The 21,773-nt window shown below is 41.6% G+C and overlaps 1 protein-coding gene across 2 annotated transcripts in view; it reads left to right on the forward strand.

Annotated features, from left to right (window-relative positions):
• TULP4 (TUB like protein 4) overlaps window positions 1–21,773 on the forward strand; it is a 322,532-nt gene that overhangs the window by 207,940 nt on the left and 92,819 nt on the right. For both annotated transcript variants that reach the window (XM_075596999.1, XM_075597000.1), the window contains exon 4: window positions 13,198–13,359. In XM_075596999.1, the coding sequence (XP_075453114.1) occupies window positions 13,198–13,359 (162 nt within the window). The remainder of the gene's footprint in view (window positions 1–13,197; window positions 13,360–21,773) is intronic.

Here is a 21,773-nt window from a genome sequence, read left to right on the forward strand (position 1 = left end):
GGACAGCTTTCTCTAACACGTTATGTGTTAGTTGAGTTTATACATAATTAAATTGTTTAGTTTTAGCTATTTTCATTGTATGTTGTGAACAACATAATTATTGAGGTTTTTTTGTTGTTATTCATTGTAATGTTGATATTTATAGTAATTTTAGAGTTATACGATTTGTGGTGAAACTTAGGACCAATGTGAAAATAGGTTTACTTAATCCAGCCTATTTAATTGGCTGTCCTTGACCAATCACAATACTCCTGACGAAGTCGCCGCAGTGTGACGAAACGCGTAGAGCTGTGACATCATCGCGTTCGTGTTGGTGTATTTGGAGTCCCTGGCTTCCCTGCGCTCCAGCTGGCGGTAATTTTAAGTGCTAGCAACCATTGTATGAGAGGGAGCAAAGGACATGCAGGCATTGGATGCCTTTTTATTTTGCTGCCAATTTGGGATAGGAGTTCATGGTGAACCTGGGCTGTTTACATCCACTCTGCAAACCTGGGACTCACCCTACCACCGCAGATGACCACAATAGAGATTTCTCTCCCACGAATGGTTCTGTTTAAAATCCTGTAAGTGCACATTCTTATGGGTTGCTGATTTTTTAAATTAATGTACCTTATTTTTTACTCAGTTACGTGCTATGGAGCTTGCGCTTTTGTTTATTTTTTGTTCATAGATTCCAAAAGTGGTTGGCTATACCACTCCCCTTAAAGCTGCAACGACGCTCCCTGGATCTTCTATTGGGACTATATTTCTCTCTGGATTTTTTGGTTGAGTGGAACATTCATTTTGGATTTTTCCTTTTTTTTTTCTCACTATCACGTTATGGTTTGTAGATATTATTAGGTTAAATTGTGGTAATTTTAATTTATTTTAAATATGTTATTATAATTTATCATTTATTAGGGTTATTTCAAATCCTCTTTAGCGCTACTTAATTTTTGTGTTGTCTTTATATATATATATATATATATATATATATATATATATATATATATAGCTAGGTGCGCAATTTGTAAATAATCTAGCAAGAGAAATGTAACATACAATGCTGCCACAGTGCAATAACTATACACAATAGTAATGAAATAGATAAGGGAAGGGAAACACAGAATGTAAATCAATGCTTAACCAGAGTATCAGGGACTAAAAATCTTTGGACAGGAAAAGTAATCAATAGACGATGTTTCCCTACTGTAGATAGCTTAACCAGCAGAAGGTTCCATATATATATACAAACAAGATATGAATTGTGCATCTGTGGGATGTATATAGAATAGTATTAACAATTTAAATGAAAACGTGACTAGGTCACAAGATCATTCACAGAAGTACATTTTTGGTGCACATCACAATAACAATTTTTAATTTTTAGTGAATATATATAGTGAAAAACCAAGATGAAAAAATAAAAAATGATAATAAAATATTATTAAAACATGTAGTGCTGATGTTACTGATTCCAACCAACAACAATAGTAGATGTGACTCCCCAAAACTATGAGGTATTGATACTTCAATGTGCCAATCACAATTTGAACCTCCTGCTAGATATTCTGAAATCAAGTTGTACACCTCTCAGTTAGTGGTTGTGAAGTCACTAGTGCAGTTGAATTAATAAAAGAACGTCATTGCATATATCAAATGAATATTCTATGTGCCACAATGGAATATTGGCATAGCAAGCCGTGTATACCAAAGTCGCAAGAGCAATCAGTTGAGCAATGTATTTATCAGAGAAGTGAGGTTTGCACAGTCAGTGAGGGGGAATCCCTAAGCAGCTAAACTATCATATGAAAGCTACTCGCTCTCAAGTAGCACAGCTCCAACATCGCTGTCAACTTGTACTGGGAGTCCCTATACCTAGTGAAAGACCATGTATTCAAAATTGTTCTCAACTGGCAACCAAACACTCAATAAAGTATCCACAAAACTCTGCATAATACTTAGCTAATAGCCGCTTAAACTCTGCTCCGTGGCGGTACACAACGCTGCTCAGACACTCCTGCAGTAGACCGGTTGTTGTGGGATCAGCTGCTCTACGTGATGTGACGTCACCACGCCACAATGCCCACGCCCTACACGTTTCTCTCCAGGCGGAGCTTCGTCAGGGGCAGGTGGATGACGGGACTACACACCCAGCCGCATATATAGCGATTTGTAAATGCGCTAATTGATACAATTGCAAACTGACTGCCAATCAGTGATGTACTTTGCATGCATGAATCACAGCATTAGTGTGTATGTTCCCGATTGATGTGACACTATAACTATTGGACAAAATTGCTGTTAAGTGGATACAATATTTTATTCCCAATATATAAATATATGGCAACATTAATTACAATCTGCACTATATCTAAATACCAGTATAATACTGCAACTGGATACATATTTACCAAATTGGTGGTACACCGCGAGGAGAGACAAGGCAACTACAATAAATCCACTTAATCATAGATTAGGCCATACTGGACCAACAGGTCAGAACACAGCACATACAGTATCTAATATTTACAGCTTAGTACACGGGGGGAAAAAGGAACCAAAAGAATAGACTAAAGATACGCTAAGAGTATGTCTATAACAAATATAGCAGACAAATGGTCTAAAAAGATGGACAATTAGATGATTAAATAAAGGGGGTAAATGTAAAACCTTCATTAAGGCCATGTGGATATAACGTTTTTAAACGATATATCCACTCAGCTTCTCTTTGCAGAAGTTTACGATCAATATCACCTCCTCTTATAGTGTTTTTAACACGATCCATCCCTATAAATTGTAGACAACTAGGGTCACCATTGTGTATTAAATTTACATGCGTGCTACTGGTGTGTCGGCTTTATTGATAGCAGAGTTGATATGTTCTAACACGCGTCTGCGTAGCTCGCGTATTGTTTTGCCTACATATCTGCGGCCACAATCACAATTGATAAGATAGATGACAATAAAGCTTCTACAATTCACAAAGTGTCTTATTTCAAATTGTTTTGATTTATCATCATTATCAATGGTTTTTGTGGTAAGCAGGTATTGACACGCCTTACAGCTGCCACATCGGAAGCAGCCTTTTACATTTACCCCCTTTATTTAATCATCTAATTGTCCATCTTTTTAGACCATTTGTCTGCTATATTTGTTATAGACATACTCTTAGCGTATCTTTAGTCTATTCTTTTGGTTCCTTTTTCCCCCGTGTACTAAGCTGTAAATATTAGATATGTGCTGTGTTCTGACCTGTTGGTCCAGTATGGTCTTATCTATGATTAAGTGGATTTATTGTAGTTGCCTTGTCTCTCCTCGCGGTGTACCACCAATTTGGTAAATATGTATCCAGTTGCAGTATTATACTGGTATTTAGATATAGTGCAGATTGTAATTAATGTTGCCCTATATTTATATATTGGGAATAAAATATTGTATCCACTTAACAGCAATTTTGTCCAATAGTTATAGTGTCACATCAATCGGGAACATACACACTAATGCTGTGATTCATGCATGCAAAGTACATCACTGATTGGCAGTCAGTTTGCAATTGTATCAATTAGCGCATTTACAAATCGCTATATATGCGGCTGGGTGTGTAGTCCCGTCATCCACCTGCCCCTAACGAAGCTCCGCCTGGAGAGAAACGTGTAGGGCGTGGGCATTGTGGCGTGGTGACGTCACATCACGTAGAGCAGCTGATCCCACAACAACCGGTCTACTGCAGGAGTGTCTGAGCAGCGTTGTGTACCGCCACGGAGCAGAGTTTAAGCGGCTATTAGCTAAGTATTATGCAGAGTTTTGTGGATACTTTATTGAGTGTTTGGTTGCCAGTTGAGAACAATTTTGAATACATGGTCTTTCACTAGGTATAGGGACTCCCAGTACAAGTTGACAGCGATGTTGGAGCTGTGCTACTTGAGAGCAAGTAGCTTTCATATGATAGTTTAGCTGCTTAGGGATTCCCCCTCACTGACTGTGCAAACCTCACTTCTCTGATAAATATATTGCTCAACTGATTGCTCTTGCGACTTTGGTATACACGGCTTCTATGCCAATATTCCATTGTGGCACATAGAATATTCATTTGATATATACAATGACGTTCTTTTATTAATTCAACTGCACTAGTGACTTCACAACCACTAACTGAGAGGTGTACAACTTGATTTCAGAATATCTAGCAGGAAGTTCAAATTGTGATTGGCACATTGAAGTATCAATACCTCATAGTTTTGTGGAGTCACATCTACTATTGTTGTTGGTTGGAATCAGTAACATCAGCACTACGTACTGGACACCTAACAAGCTCCTATTGAACCCCCAAAATGACCACAACATATATATAAGCATATGAGTGTCACAGAGGAGTGCTACTGAGCATGGCAATATATATTTTAAAACCAGAGACAGAACATAAAACACAGACAAAGCTCAGTTTTTAGCACATCCAGTGAGACTCATACACGGTACAGTGCCTAAATATATATGTATAAATATCTAATAAGTAAAATGGTCTTTTAGTTTGACATTTTTGGCCAAAATTGTTGTAAGCCCCTGAGCCACCGCCAAGGCAGACCACATATCAGGGGTCCCTAACGCTAATATAAATTCTTAATAACCTGTGTAATAACAGGAAGAATGATTTATAGTAAATCTGTCAATATTAGTTGCAAAGTTCTGAGTCTGACTGAAGCTTTTATTAACCTGTACATTACCAGGAAAAGCACTCTGTATTAGAGATGTCACAGCCAAACTGCAAGCAGGCAAGTTCCCCTGAGTGGAAGATGCTATGGAGTGAGCCCATAACCATTTAAATGTGGGAGGGGGTGAGCTTAAATTAGGAAGGAGGTTGCCACCCTCCAATCAGCCATGACTAGCTGGACAAGAATTGTAAAACATACTGGACACCTAACAAGCTTACTTATTAGATATTTATACATATATATTTAGGCACTGTACCGTGTATGAGTCTCACTGGATGTGCTAAAAACTGAGCTTTGTCTGTGTTTTATGTTCTGTCTCTGGTTTTAAAATATATATTGCCATGCTCAGTAGCACTCCTCTGTGACACTCATATGCTTATATATATGTTGTGGTCATTTTGGGGGTTCAATAGGAGCTTGTTAGGTGTCCAGTATGTTTTACAATTCTTGTCCAGCTAGTCATGGCTGATTGGAGGGTGGCAACCTCCTTCCTAATTTAAGCTCACCCCCTCCCACATTTAAATGGTTATGGGCTCACTCCATAGCATCTTCCACTCAGGGGAACTTGCCTGCTTGCAGTTTGGCTGTGACATCTCTAATACAGAGTGCTTTTCCTGGTAATGTACAGGTTAATAAAAGCTTCAGTCAGACTCAGAACTTTGCAACTAATATTGACCGATTTACTATAAATCATTCTTCCTGTTATTACACAGGTTATTAAGAATTTATATTAGCGTTAGGGACCCCTGATATGTGGTCTGCCTTGGCGGTGGCTCAGGGGCTTACAACAATTTTGGCCAAAAATGTCAAACTAAAAGACCATTTTACTTATTAGATATTTATACATATATATTTAGGCACTGTACCGTGTATGAGTCTCACTGGATGTGCTAAAAACTGAGCTTTGTCTGTGTTTTATGTTCTGTCTCTGGTTTTAAAATCAGCACTACGTGTTTTAATAATATTTTATTATCATTTTTTATTTTTTCATCTTGGTTTTTCACTATATATATTCACTAAAAATTAAAAATTGTTATTGTGATCTGCACCAAAAATGTACTTCTGTGAATGATCTTGTGACCTAGTCACGTTTTCATTTAAATTGTTAATACTGTTCTATATATTGGTAGCACTCATTTGTGTCATTAATAGACACTTGAAAATAATATTCTTTGAAGATTGTTTAACATTTATGAGTGAGCGGTGTGATATGTTTTGTGTTGTATATGTATATAGAATAGTCTCAATAAAAGTTAAGTGCTCAAATTCATAGAGTAGTAAAATAAAAAGAATTATATAAAATTAAGCACTGCAAGCATTGATTAGAAAGCTTATCTGTATGCTGTCCTGGTTTGTAGTAATTTCCAAAAGCAGCAAGTGGGGGACACCTCCACTGTCTGGTGTCGGTTCCCTCCTGTGCTGCTGGTTGTTGATGGTCTTTAGGGAGCTCTATAATAGTGACGTGGCGTCCGACCCCGTATTATGTACCCTTCACCTCCCAGTGACCGCGTTCCTCTGTGCCAATGATAGCCCGATGACGTCACTATGGGTGCCCGGTTGGGGAACTTTGTTTCACCTGGACGCGTTAAGTTGTAGTCTGTACGTCTGCGTCTCAAAGGGATTCTTTCCATTCTCTGCACACTTCCTATAGAATCCCAGGATAATATTTAATTCCAAAACCAAGGCTTGCTTTTTCAAATATCCTTTTTTTTTTTTTCAACATTCTGTTTATTGTGTTTTTCAAGGTATAACATACAGTTGTCACATTGTCAAAATAAAAAGCTTTCCATGGGACAAACAACATTCATACCGCCATTCATACCAACCTGGGGGGAGGGAGACAGGAGGGTGTGGGGGTAGGAAGGGAGGGTGGGGGAGAGGGGGGGAGGGGGGGGGGGCAGAGGAATCCTTTCTGATGTACGATGTTCTCCGCTCCTGGTCCGTAGGTCAGGTGTTACGTCCAACTGTTTCGGCGAGGCACCGGGTAGTGAATATGGGGGGTAATGGATCTGTGTTAGCGTCCTCCCGTGGCGGGCATACTGTCTCTCTCGTATGTGGCTGATTGCAGCTTCTGCTCGCCATCCAAGGAGAACTCACCTGCCGCTATTAAAGCCAGATGGAGGCATTGCTCACCCCTGGGATGTCTGTCTGTGCCAGCCAAGGCAACCAGACTTTTTGAAACTTTGGGCCAGTGTCGTTGACCAGACTTGTCAACTTTTCCATCTGGCAAACAAACCAAATTCTATTCCGAATTTTGTCTAATGATGGAATTGCATTCTGTTTCCACAATGCTGCAGTCTCGCATCTCATAGCCGTAGCAAAGTGTGCGATCAATTTGTTCCCTGATCTAGCTACGTCTGTCGTGGGTTTGCCTAGAAGGAACACCCACGGATCTAGTTGAATTTTGAGGCCCAAAAAGAGCCTCTATAGCCAATCTCTAATTTGGATCCATACGGGTCTAAGTCGTGGATAAGACCACAGCATGTGTAACAGGTCCCCCCGTTCCCGGCGCAAATTTTGCCAATCTAACTGGGGTGAGGTACCACCGCATTAGTACTTTATATGAGTTCTCCTTTAATGTTGTACAGATCGAACTGCTGGCTGCCGCCTTAAAAATCTCAGCCCAGTCATCGTCCTCCAGTGGCTCCGTCAGATCTGTTTCCCATTGTGTCATGAACCTGGGTTTGTGTGAACCGTCACTGTCAGAACCGACCACCACCCTGTACAGAGCAGATATAAGTCCCCGTGTTTCGGTGCCTCGACCACAGAGCTTCTCAAAATTAGTTAGCGGCGGTCTAATAGTGTGTTTGATGTAAAATGCCCTGACCTGGAGGTATCTAAGTAATTCTGTGTTGGGAATGCCAGTTTCTGACTGTAATAGATCAAACGGTTTAATGGTGTCGCGTCCCTCCAGGTCTTTTAGTTTGTGGAACCCCCTGATTTGCCAAAGTGTGAAGTTTTTGCCAACTAAACCCGGAGCAAAATCTGGATTCCCGTATAATGGGGCCATTAAAGTGTGTTTAGAGGTTAATGAGTGATTAGTTTTGGCCGCTTCCCAGACCGACAGTGAGTTGAGCACGGAGGACAGAGGATCCTTTAGGTCTTTCAGTCTAGCTTTTGGGTACCAAATTAGGTTTTCGATTGCAAGCGGGGCGCAGACCTCCTTCTCTAATGCCACCCAGCGTCTCAGCTCTGGATTCCCATGCCACTGTGTGATTTGGCATAATTGGGCCGCTTTATAGTATGCCAACAAACTCGGCACTGCCAAGCCTCCTGTCTCCCTGGATCGTTGCATAATTGTCATTTTTACCCGTGGTGTTTTATTTTGGCAAATAAATTTTGTGACTGAATTTTGTAGTTCTTTAATCTCTGATCGTACCACTGGTATCGGAAGAGTTTGAAAGAGGTATAGTAAACGTGGGAGAAGGTTCATCTTAACACAGTAGATTCTACCAATCCAGGAAATTCCATAAGTGGACCATATTTTGAGCTCTTTTGTTAAAGCCCGTAGGAGCTGTGGATAATTTGCCTGATAGAGAGTGGAGTTCTGCTTAGTAATATGTACCCCTAGATACTTTATCTTTTTCGGCTGCCATTGAAATTTAAAATTAATTTCTATTAATTTCTCCATGTCTCTCGGCAAATTCAGACTGAGCGCCTCTGATTTAGCCTGATTGATCTTAAAACCCGATATGCTACTAAATTTTTCCAGTAGGGCGAACAGATTGGGTAGCGAGGTGAGTGGCTTTGTCAGTGTCAGGATAATGTCATCTGCGTATAGCGCCACCTTGTGTTCTTGTGACATAATTTGGATTCCGGAGATGTCCGGGTTGCTACAAATGTGCGCTGCTAGCGGTTCCACGCATAAGGCGAACAACAGGGGCGAAAGTGGGCAGCCCTGTCTGGTTCCGCTTTTGATATTAAACAGCTCTGATGGGAAGCCTTGGTGTACTACCTTAGCTGCCGGGGTTGTGTATAATGCTTTAATTGCCCCTAATATTTTCCCTCTGAACCCAAATGCTCCAAGCGTAGACTCCATGTATGGCCAGTCAATCCTGTCGAAGGCTTTCTCCGTGTCTAAGCTTAGTGCTATGCCACGGAGCCCGTTGGTATTGATGAAATCAATAATATCTATTATTCTTCTGGTATTATCGGCCGCTTGTCTATCCCTAATAAATCCAACCTGGTCTGGGTGAATAAGCCTTGGCAGGATCGCACTCAATTTGTTAGCCAGTAGTTTAGAATAAATTTTGATGTCTGAATTGATTAATGATATCGGCCTGTAACTTTGGCAATTTGTGGGATCTTTGTCCTTCTTATGTATTAAAGATATCGACGCCTGGAGCATGTGGGCCGTGAAGGGTTCCCCCGACAATACCCCATTGAACATTTTGAGCATGTGCGGCGCTAAAATCCCTACAAATTTTTTATAATATAAATTGGAAAATCCATCCGGGCCTGGGGCCTTGGAGGGTTTTAGGTTCTTAATAACCCCTACCAACTCCTCTAATGAAAAATCCTTCTGAATCGCCTCGTGCTCCAATCTGCTCAGCCTAGGGAGATCCGCTTCTCTCAGGAAAGACTGGAGTGTGGCGCTAGTTTTCGTGCTATGTGCAACCTTCTCCCCGTTATATAACTGCTCATAAAAAAGTCTAAACTCTTCCACTATTCGTTTAGGGTTGGAGGACATATCTCCTGTTTTGGTCTTGATTGCCTGAATGTTATAGTTTGGCTGCTTATTGCGGATCCGATTAGCTAGCATGGTGTCTGGCTTGTTGGCTTTTTCAAAGAATTTCCTCTTTGTCCAGCTCATGTCCCTCTCGGCCCGGGAAGTAAGGAAGAGGTTAAGTTCAATCCTTACATCTTTCAACTCCTTTAAGATATCCCCTCCACCTGATCGGCTATGGAGTATGGAGAGCTCATGTAGCCTCTTATATAGTTGGGTCAATTTGGCCTCCCTTAGCTTCTTTCGTCTTGCTGCAAGACTGATCAACGTTCCCCTCAGCGTGGCTTTGTGGGCTTCCCATAACGTTATTTGTGAATCCACTGTACCCATGTTTAGTGAGAAAAACTGTCTTCTCATCTTTAATTGTCTGCTCAATTTCTGGGATTTTAATCAGGGATTCATTTAGTTTCCAATTTGCTCCGGGACTAATTGGTCTAATTTGTGTGCATCGTAGCTCTATTGATGCATGGTCCGACCATGTAATGTCATGGATTATAGTGTCGGATATTTGGGGGACCATTCTGCCCGAGACAAAGAAGTGGCCGATCCTACTATAACTGTCGTGGGGGTGTAAGTAAAACGAATAACTACGTTCGCCGGGATGCTGCTCCCTCCAGATGTCAACCAGACAACCTCTCCGTAGTCCTTCCAGCAGTGCTGTGACTCCTGCCTGTCTGTCTCGCTCTTGTGTAGGGGATCTATCAATGCGGGGGTCCAGAACTTTATTAAAGTCTCCCGCTACTATAACGTTTCCGACTGCCCATCTTTGAAGTTTGAGGAAAAATGCGTCAAAGAACTGTGGGTCACGCTCACATGGGGCGTAAACGCATGCTAGGGTCACCCTGCAATGCTGCAGAAGACCCACTATAATGAGATATCGACCCTCTGGGTCACACTTTATTCGTTCAACCTCAAACGGGACTCGGTTGTGAAATCGTATAGCGACCCCTTTTTTCTTTTCTTTAGCTGAAGCGAGGTAAAATCGTCTGAAGTTTTTGTCTATGAACCCTGGGTTTTTACTTGAGCTATAGTGTGTCTCTTGGAGGAAGAGAACATCCGCTTTCCGGCGTTTAAATTCTGCGAAGGCTATTCTGCGCTTTTGTGGGGAGTTAAAGCCCTTAACATTTTGTGATATGAACGTCAGTGCCATGGGTGTGTGTATATGAAATCTAGGTCTGTAGCAGAAGGATATAACCTACCGGGCCTCGTGTCTGCGAATACTGCCGGTGACGGCTGAGTTGAATCCATCTTGTCTTTGCCTTTGCTTTTCCTCTGGGGAGGTCTGAAGGTGGGGGAGGGAGACAACGGGGGGGGGGGGGGGGGGAAACAAAAAACACAGAACCACACAACATTCACACATAAAACCAAATTGATCTTAGACGACCTATGCTGCTGGGCCGCCATCTTGGTGAGTGGAAACGCTAATCTGTTCAGATTTTTTTATTTTTTCCTCTTTTTTCCCTGTCCTCTCTGCTGTGGCGGATCCAGCTTTTGTTAAGCTGACCGGGTCATCGGGTAATTCGCAGGTGGGACGGAGGGGAACGGAGCCGAGCCAAGGGGAGGGGGGGGGAACCGGAGGAGGCAGAGGGAAGCCATTCAACGTGGCCTTCCCATCCTCACCCCCACCTTCAATGGCCAAAGGGGGGGCAGACCAGGGCCCGGGGCAGGCAACATCCTGTAACTGTGATTATTGTCCTGAACCTCAGACTGGTCTCGACAGACCTGCTTTGTCTCTCCACTGACCGCTCGCTGCTCCCACCCTCCTCCACTCAGCGGGACGGGGAGGGTATGTCTCTGGTGCCTCTGGCAGCTGTAGCGTGTCCGGGAGCCCCAACCTCTTCAGGAACTCTGGCCCATCAGCTAGATATTTCAGCGCCTAGGTCCGGCCGTTCTGCACTACGACCAGCGCAAAAGGGAAGGCCCACCTGTATCTGATCTCCTTGTCTCGGAGGAGCTTTGTGATGGGTTGGAGGGCCCTCCTTCGCGCTAGTGTGACTGGGGAAATGTCCTGAAAGATGGCCATTTCTATCCCCTCGAATGGCACCAGTGGGGTAGCCCTGGTCAGACGGCAGATTTCCTCCTTGGTGGTGATATGATGCAGGCGGAGTATGATATCTCTGGGAGGGTTATTCGGCAATGGGCGGCCTCGCAGTGCGCGGTGACACCGGTCCATAACTAATTCGGCCTCAGATTTCCCTGGCATTATAGATGTCATCCACCTGTTAATCAGCCGCTCAGGGTCCAGGATTTCCTCCGGTATGCCCCTGACCCGTAGGTTGTTCCGCCTGTCCCGGTTTTCACTGTCTTCGTGGCGTTCCTCCAGCTCGGCCACACTCCGTTCCAGCTTAGCAATTTGGGCTCCCATCTCTCCTTGGCACTTGGAAGTCTCCTCCACCCTCTCCTCCAGTGCGTTCGTGCGGTTACCGATGCCCAGTATGTCCTTTCTCAGCTGGTCCACCTCCCCTCGGAAGAAGGTCTTTAAGTCGGAGAGTAACTGTGCAATCTCCTGTTTGAGGGAAACCGTGGGCTCCTCCGTAGTCATCTCTATCTCCGGTGCGGAGTCAGAGTCAGATGCCGCCATATTAGCTGTCTCTCTGGGCTTTTTTGCGCCGGTGAAATAGGTGCGCACATCTACCCTCTGCTTAGGCTTTTTGCGGGTCGCTGCCATTCTTTTGTGTCCAGCGCTGTTAGCTGAATCAATGGTGAGATTTTATTTTGAGTTTTTATGGGTTTTTGTCACTTTATTTTGCTAAATATCGCCGACGGGACACGGAGCACTCAGATCAAGCCTCCATCTCCGATCCCGTCGCGCATGCGCCTCTTTCAAATATCTTTTAAATCGATGACACTTTGTTAATTGCAGTAGAACACATCTGCTTTATGTCCGCTAACCCTGCTTTTTGATTTGGGAAAAGTAGAAATCTGAACACAGCATTGTATGTATTATGAGTCATATTTAATAAAAACTGCTAAGCCATTCAAGTGGTGATTATGGCCAAAGTCCTTTGTGACCAACTACTTTGGAGATCGTTAAAAAAAAATTAAGCCTTGTTTTTTTTTTGTTTTGTTTTTTTTAAGTATTTAGCACTGCAAAAATGATCTTTAGCAAATTAGTAACATTAGTTACTATTTTGAAAGCCTAAAAACATTACAGTCCTTCCAATTCTTGGAAGGAACGTTTATTTAATTAAAGCAAAGCATGGCAGAAATAAAATATGTTGTGCCAACACAAAGCCCTACATCAGGCCTCGCTGGTCTGCATAAGACCTAAAAATCAAGAGGTGATTAATGCCCTTTTTTAAATGTTCCTACAGCCTTGAGAGTGTATTATTTATAAAGACTGAAACATTAAGCATTTCTAGATCATTGAACATTCGCCAACACTAAAGCTCTTTGGTTAGGTTGAGGAAGCATCATGCACAGAATGTGTTCTGAGTGTGCTTAATGACACTGCCCAGGTCTTGAAGCACGACACTGTTGTTCAGCAGCTCTGGATACGCCATGATTACAACCTCAGAATAAAGGAGTGATCCTTCCATGTGTTATTTCTTTAGTGTATGTACTGGTTCCCATTTAACAGCCAGATAGGAGCAGAGGAACCACCTCGTATTCATAACAAGTGTGACGGGTGCATCGTTATTCTGTTCTATCTTTTTCTCGTCTATTTTTTTTAAAATTTTGTACACATGTTTCTCTTTTTTCCTTTTTCTTTCATTCTTTTTTTAAATTTAATTTGTTGATCTCTTTGCAAACATAATATTTTTTTCTCTTTTTTACTAGGTGAGCGATTTTACATGGAGCCACGACGGAACTCAAGCCCTGATTTCATATCGAGATGGATTTGTGCTGGTAGGTTCGGTGAGCGGCCAAAGACACTGGTCATCTGAGATAAACCTGGAAAGTCAAATCACCTGCGGGATATGGACGCCAGATGATCAGCAGGTATTTAATGGCCTATGTGATGCTACAGTAGAATGAAAGAAGGATTATCATTCACCCTGATTTAAATGTGAATGTCGTCTAAAATAGTCTCTAATGGTTTCCGAGGGAAAATGCCTGTCTTGTTCGTTTGCAAATGAAGTCTCCTAGCTATTCTGGAAACACATAACATCGCGAATGTTCCTATAGGTACAAGACATCAGCCACTACCAGTATCTTCTAATGATATTTCTTTCATGTGTAGGGACAATGGGGCTTTGTTTGAAGATCCTGAAACAGCTCTACACAGTTTTGTTTTTAAATGGGCAGCTGCTAGAAGATTACTAGCAAAAATCAATAAAGCCGCCTTGTCATTTTGTTTTTATGTGTATATGTAGTGTTCCAAGGTCATTGTTGAGAAGTATCCATATGAATCTAAAATGACCCTTTTATGTTAACCACAGGACTCCCTTTAATATCTAGGATACATCTTTCTTTAATTGAACCTGTCTTATTTTTATGGACAAGAACGAGTCCCCAAACATTTACTGTTCTGTAGCCTTAACGAAACCATTAAAGTATCCATTAAGAGCAAAGCGCATTGAGTCACATAGGAAAAATAAATGCAATGGGAAATGGTTAATTGTATTTCTATTTCTGGAACAGGCCATATGTTAGAAACACAGATCTCTCAAGAGCAGTTATTAACCTAAATTTGCTCCCTGCTGTTAATTGTAAGAACATCATTAAATCCTGCCAGTCATCAGCAGTCTAAATTATCTTCATATACACTCATTTAGCTTGATTTCCTTAAGGAGAATCAAGAGCATATTTATCTATTCCAAAATTGTCAGAGAAGGAAGAGGTTACTCTGTTTGCACTTGAAATCAGGAAACGTATTAAAGCAGTCGACATAACCAAGGGAACCCCTGAAGCTGATCCATGGTCCCGCCTCTGGGGACCCCCTGGTTCTTGAAATATTTTAGAATTATTTTTGTCAGTGGGTGACAAATATGACAGCGGGGTAACCAATAGAAAGTCAGGATAGAAAGTCTCCAAATTACGTTGAAGCATTCAGTCTTTCAGTAATACTGTTTGTCAGTCCTCCAGTCACTGTTCTTTATTTGAAAAGCAATTATGATCATTAGTCAAACAGATCAACATAAGTAACGGATACAGTTGAATCCAGTGTTTCAGGAGAAAAGAAAAGCATGTTTATTTTTCACAAGATACAAATAAATAAAACCGTTACTTTGAGAAGACCGTGACACTAAGTTATTTAAAATATATTTTTGACCTGCTAAGATGGACTGTTTCCTTACATGGGGAACGGACATTTTGGTCTCCATAAGAAACAGGCTTATTTCATACAGTATACGTTCACTGTCTCCAAATGATTCATTGCAAAAACTTTGTTTCCATATCTACAGTATAAGATGGCCCATTGATGTTTTTACAGTAGGTGACATCATCACTTCCTGAAGAAGTGATCTGAGAGGTCCTGAAATCTAAAGCTTTTGGACAACAGTTGGCCAATTAGATCCACCTACACGTGTGTGTGTGTGTGTGTGTTTGTGTGTGTGTGTGTGTGTGTGTGTGTGTGTGTGTGTGTGTGTGTGTGTGTGTGTGTGTGTGTGTGTGTGTGTGTGTGTGTGTGTGTGTGTGTGTGTGTGTAAACTACCATCAAGAGAAAAGCATCCCAAAAACAAAGCACTCTGATATTCAAAAGTAATTCATTTATTAAGTACAGTAACTAAAAAACATTAAAAGAAAGTCCATCATATCCCCAATAGTATAAGGCGCGATCTGACAAAGATAAGTGTAATAAATCCACAACAGATACCAATTAGTTGAATGGTATAGTAATGTGTTTTGTCTAATGAGGTAACAAGATGGAGAGAGGAATCAAAATAATTACCTCATAACTCCACAACTGGCCGGTCAAGACAAAATGATAGAACAGAACATATGTGACAAAAGTTATCTGCATGAAACAGAAGGTAAATTAGACACAAAAATGGACATGTATGCAAGTGCTACGCAATATGTATGAGCTCCTGCATGAACTCCACTGATCAAAAAAGGGGAATAAGCAGTCCAAAGAGTTGTAACAAGAGGATGCAATGTTATTTAGCAGCCCGAAGAGTGACAGATACTGTATGTTCTGAATGAAAAAAGTTATTTGCAAAGTCAGACCAGAGCATGAATGCCTCTGAACTCCTTGAGGGATTAGAGAAAACTGGAACAGGCCGCCTGATGTATGTTTTACCAAAGCTTTTTCTGGAGCTGAAGAACTTTTCTATTCAGAACATATCCGGGACTCTTCGGCTTGCTAAGTATCATTGCAGCCTCTTGTTACAACTCTTTGCACTGTTTATTCCCTTTTTTCATCAGTAGGGGTACATTTTTGCATCTAATTTACCTTCTGTTTCATGTAAATATATTTTGTAACATAAGTTCTGTTCCACCATTTTGTCTTGACTGGCCGGCTATGCTGCACTGCGACGGACATTTTGGGGTTTCAGCTTGACTGTTTTTGCTGTTTTTTTTTCTCTCTGCTGATGCTGTGCTCTTGAGTTTGACTATTGCTGGTTCGTGAAGCAGTTAAACCTTGAGGTTTATATCTGTGAGAGAATTACTGCAGGTTGTATAGAACCTGGAGAAATGGACCCGAGGATAAGGTTATCCCCTGAAACTTTGCCCCCATGTCTTTTTTTTATAATGATATTTTTGGGTTTTTCCTTTCTCCTTTTAACTTTTTTTTTCCCACTTGGGTGATTTTTTGTTTATTCTTTAGTTTTAGCTGTGGAACTCGCAAATAAGTATCCTCTGATTCATTTCAGCTTTCTCTGTCTCTGAATGAGTTTCTATAGTGTATTGTAGTGTTGATGTCTGATTATACTCTTTCCACTCTCTGTTGCTCAGTTATAATAATAATAATTGCATGTTCTTGTATAGCACTGCTAGTTTTACCTAGCGCTTTACAGATACATTTTGTAGACACAGTCCCTGCCCCATGGAGCTTACAATCTATGTTTTTGGTGCCTGAGGCACAGAGAGATAAAGTGACTTGCCCAAGGTCACAAGGAGCCGACACCGGGAATTGAACCAGGTTCAAACTCTGTGCCAGTCAGTGTCAGTGCCAGTTAGTGTCTTTACTCACTGAGCCACTCATTCTCCTACAGTAGCGGATTTCCCGTTAGGCCTGGGGGAGGCAAAAATGTCCACCCCATATACTTTTTCCGCGCTCTCGGGCCTATCAGACATAATGGGAAGTCATTTTAGCTGTTGCGGCCGGCTCCTTACCTTCCACCCTCCTTGCCTAGCATCTCGTTGCCATGGCAATGCTCCATTGCAGCGTCAAATTACGTCACGTTATCATGGTAACATGACGCCGTGCAACATCACATTGGTGATGTCATTCAGAAGGAGGTGGGGGGCGGGAGGTAAGGAGGTGGCTGCAACAGCTATGTCTAGGGACGGTGAATTTTGAAATCTGCCTCTGATGTTGCTGTTTATCCCATGAGCTAATATACCCAATGTTTGCTTTATTCTGTTCTGATTCTTGTGTAGTTATTGCTCATGTATGAGTGCGGGCCGCCAATTTTGATACTTATGCATCTTGGGGATTGAGGGGTCCCTATCAAAAATGAATAGACGATACCGTTCTGTGGCTAACTAAATGCTTTTATTTGTGCGAGCTTTCGTGATACACTGATCTCTTCTTCCGGCGGTGTTACAATGAATAAAGCAAGCAAGGGTTTTACGTAAAAACAGTGCATCTTGGAATGTTATCTTTGCTTATCCCTCCCCCGTGTGGGGATGCGATTTATGACTAGGTTTTAAATAGTCCCTGAATGTTAGTGATGTAAGAGTGCGTGTGTATGTATGTAAATATAAATGAATGGAGAACCCACAGTGTATACAGCGCTTTACAAAAGGTGTGTGTGGAGTGGGAGTGTATATAAATGGTGTGGGTAGGTGTGGAAATGTGAGAGAGTGTTGCATTACTAAAAGTGTGATACCATGTGGGATGGAATTACATAGAGTATATGTATGTGTAAGAGATAGCTGTGTGTTCATACATATAGTGCAGTTTATATAGACATGGCCTTTAGCACTCATGGAAAGAGAGTTCTCTTGTGTCAGTAATGACTCATAAAACTTCGGTCTCGGTTTAGGCCACCGCTAAGTGTCCCGAACAGTTGTATACATTTGTATTCATGCAACCGTCTCTCTTTCGGTGTTCTAAGATTACCTTTGAGTATGGCAACCTTCAGATCGTTCATATTATGGCCAGAGTCAGAGAAATGTTCGCAGACAGGACTGTCTCTTGTTCCGCGTGTGATGCTGTGGCGATGTAGATTCATTCTGTTGTTTCGCCCCTGTCCTGTCTCACCTATGTAGTAGCAGCAGTTTTTAAGTAAAACCCGTGTTTGCTTTATTCATTTTTAAACCGCTGGAAGAAGAGATCAGTGTATCTCTAAAGCTTGCACAAATAAAAGCATTTCGTTAGCCACAGAACGGTATCGTCGATTCATTTTTGATTATTAAGCTCGGCTAACATGGTACAGATACCTCTACATCTATATATATACAGTATATATATTTGTAGCACATTGTTGGGGCTACAGGTGTCAGTGGTGCGCATACCTGTGAGGGTCCAGGAGAGCTGAGCTGTCTGCGTTGTAGTGGAGACCAGAACAGGCTTTTCGTGTCATCCGATGTTCTTTATCTGGTGATCAGCGCCTCCAGCTTAAGTGGACTCCAGGGTACCCGGAGGCAGTCCCCATCGAAGCAATAATATACCCCTGCCCAACAGACTTGATCTCAAGCAGGAGTATGTAGAATAGAAAGGATTTATTAAGCAGTCACTGTAGATGGTTCAATACAGCGGATGCAGGGTCGCAGAGGATTCCAGGCCTCTGGATGGTGCGGGCTCTTCCGTAATGCAAGGCCTATGATCTTCCTGTAGCCAGCCAGCCATGAGGGCCTGGCCGGCCTCTCTCTCTCAGCAGGGCGGAGACGGCCCACACACCTCCACTCTCTTGGAGAGCATTACTAAATTTGGCACAACCTCCCTGAGGAACAAGAAGGGGACTCTGGATGCAGATTGGCGGTGATATTTATCACAAATTGCTTTTTTATTACCCACCCTTGTGAGTGATTTTCCTCCCCCCCCTCCTTCTTTATTCCAATTAAATGTACATTTTTACGCTATGGGGCGTGCGCTCTCTCTTCTTTTTCTTTTATATATATATATATATATATATATATATATATATATATATATATATATATATATATATATATATATACAAGTTAGGAAAGAAATTAAAAACCAGGCAGCGATTAGGGTTATCTTCTAATGAAAAAGTTCACAGGTCGTTTGGCTGAGTGGGGGAAAAAACGAATTGAACTGGGAATCGGGATGGAGGAAAATTACAGCAGCATGGACAGTATGGGATATAATTGGTAATGAGCGAGTACAGGCCTCCTAATTGTTCTTCTAGTCAGAAACATACAGTATGAAGATGGTTAACATCTAGACATGGTTAAAAAATAATTTCAAGATCAGTGTGGAGAAAATGGGAATTGAGGCAATTCTTAAAACAAAAATAGATATACTTAATTTAACATTTTATATCACAGAACCAGCCGTTCCATGCGCAGTAACAGCTGTAAAATGCAAAGTATGCATTTCACTCATTTGAGCCACTGGAACCCGAAACACGATGATACCGATATGATTTATGTGCCTTATCAGTCTATGTCACTACTTATGCTTTGAAACATCCAAGCTAATTATTTCAAGGGGAAATTTCATGTGTTTCACAGTATACCCAGAGAAGAGACAAATAACAAGAGATGACTTTGCTAAATTAAGTGTTTGTGATTTATGATAATACTCGAACAGTGTCAACATGGGACTATCTATCAAAGAGCGCCAATGGATAATATGCTCACACGCTCCTGGCATAATTGCATTCAGAACCACTTTATAATCCAAATGATAAGTAACGTAAATTTTCTTATTTTGGGGATTTACTTGGCATGGATGAAATATGACCCATGATTCCAAACCAACTTTTGTTTTATTTCATATTTTCTTTTTACTAATGATTTGGAAGATGCTAAAAGATTAATTTTTGATGCAGCTGACATTTTTGTAAGACCATATTTGAAGCTTCCATAACGTTTCTCAAAACATGTCTATAGGTAAAATAGGTAAAGTGCATTTTGCTCCAAAACTCAAATTATTTAGCATCAATTAACGCCTATGTTTGCTATAGAACAAAATATGTCCAAGCGCATCAATATATGTGATAATATTTTTAAGTGATAATATATCAAAAATAGTGATTAGATTTTTAAATTATTAATGTATAAAACCACAGATAAAGAACTGCAGTCAACCAATAAAGTGCAAAGTGTATCCTAAAACGTGTGTGAAAAAATGAATTTGCCAAAAAACACCTCAAATGCAAAGTGTAATGATAAAATAGTGAAACTTCTCTTAAGAATGGAGGGTCTGCTGCTGTACTGGAGAGGCTGGGGTCAGGATAACAACAGCTAAATAGAGAAACAAAGAAGGTAGGTTGAAAGACCGCGTGATGTGTAGCGTCTATGAAGAAGTGACCTTGCGTCACGAAACACATTGGAGTTTTTATTGTATGAGGTGGCCTGATAAACATCAGACCCTTTAAGCTCAGTTAAGCCTTTCCTGGACTTTCCCGGGCCTTGAATTCAGAAGAGACGCTTCCACTATCTGTTGCCTTGTTGCGTGAGAATGCTGTGAACAAACTGCTTTAATTCTGCAATCACGGCTGTGAGCTGCTGTGGCCTGTGATGCACTACACGTCACGCGGTGTTTCAACCTACCGGTGTGAGGGATTCTTCCTCCGCCCCCCCTGGCGAAGGAGTGTCCAGACGGAGCATTGAGTGATCGGATGCTGAGACAAGCAGTCTTACCAGCGTGAGAGATTCACCCTTTCTCCCCCTGACGGTGCAGTATCCAGGCGGTGTATCTGGCGATCGGGTGCGGAGACGAGCAGTGCTTCGGAGACTACAATCTGAGGAGGAAGCCTTTGATGATCTTGTGCAGTAGCTGTGGGAGCGTCTATCCTATACTGGTTATTATACCTACATGCCCATATATATTTTTTATTCTGTACGTGCATATATTACCTTGCTTATAAATCAATCATTTTTATTTACTACACTATGAGGGTCCTGCGCTTTCTTCTTTCTTTGCCTGTGTTTGATACTTCATTGAGATTCTTAATCTTTATGCCGTGCGATCAACATCAGATGGGCACCACCTCAGACGTTGGATTTAAGTGACTGTCAAGATCACATTTACCACCATTTATATGTAGCCCAGTCTCCTGGGACTACTGATTTCCTAGCCTCATAACAATGTAATTCCCCTTACATTGTTGGCAGTAGACTATGCTGAGTATGTTATATTGCTCATTATGCATGTTCAACAAAGTTCAGGACTAGCCTGTGTTTGTAAGGGGTGGGGTCTATGACAGTGAATAGGCCGTCTTAAAAGCCACTCCCCAGGGAAGGATGGGGGTTTTTCTATATAGTGTAGAGTATAGTAAGGGGTAGGGGATTCTGGGATAGACTTCAGAGTGTGCAGACACGGAAGAGAGTTCTCCTGCTAAAGGAGTGTACTAAGGCCTAGTCCAATAGGGGATAGGGTACTAAGGATATGTGATTCAGTGTATGTAACCTGCTCTTCAGTAAACCTCAGTCATACCAACACCTGGCATAGTATTTGAAGCATGGCTATAGATCACAGAAGTGTCCATGATGTGCATCCTGAAACCTCAGGATCCTCTTGGACAGAAGAAGCTAGCACCAAGGGAAACACTGTGAGCCTGTCCTGATGTCCTCCCCACAGCATCGCAGTGATCTCCTGCCTCCTGTTACAACTAGGTATGAAACAGCAGCCACAGAATACACCAGTAGCAAGACCATTTCCAAGAGGGTGGGGGTAAGAGGGAAAGAGGGCTACATACAGTATAAATACTGTATGTCTCTAGGGCACTTATTTAATATGACTTGAAACGGCTGATCAATTGGCTGCATTGGACCTTTTTAAATTTGGGTGTAAGTCTCTACACACATCCATAGGATTATTTGCATAGTGAAATGTAAGCATTTGTAAATATTATTAATTCTATTAAGCAGCCCCATCATATTGCTGTATTTTAATTATTGATCAGTGCATTAGCACTCCTTAACTCATCATTCGCTCCAGCAATTCCCAATTGATACTGTACCTGGAAGCAAAACACTACTGTATGTATTGCTCTTCTGATTCAGTCAAAAAAGAAGACCTGGACTGGAGGAATCCGATGAGAAAGAGGAGTGAGGATGAGTTTTCCTCACTCTAACTTCCAGTTGAAGGACTTCTGACCCTAACG

The sequence above is a fragment of the Ascaphus truei genome, chromosome 4 (genome assembly GCF_040206685.1).
Source record: "Ascaphus truei isolate aAscTru1 chromosome 4, aAscTru1.hap1, whole genome shotgun sequence".
In the NCBI taxonomy this organism is placed as follows: domain Eukaryota; kingdom Metazoa; phylum Chordata; class Amphibia; order Anura; family Ascaphidae; genus Ascaphus; species Ascaphus truei.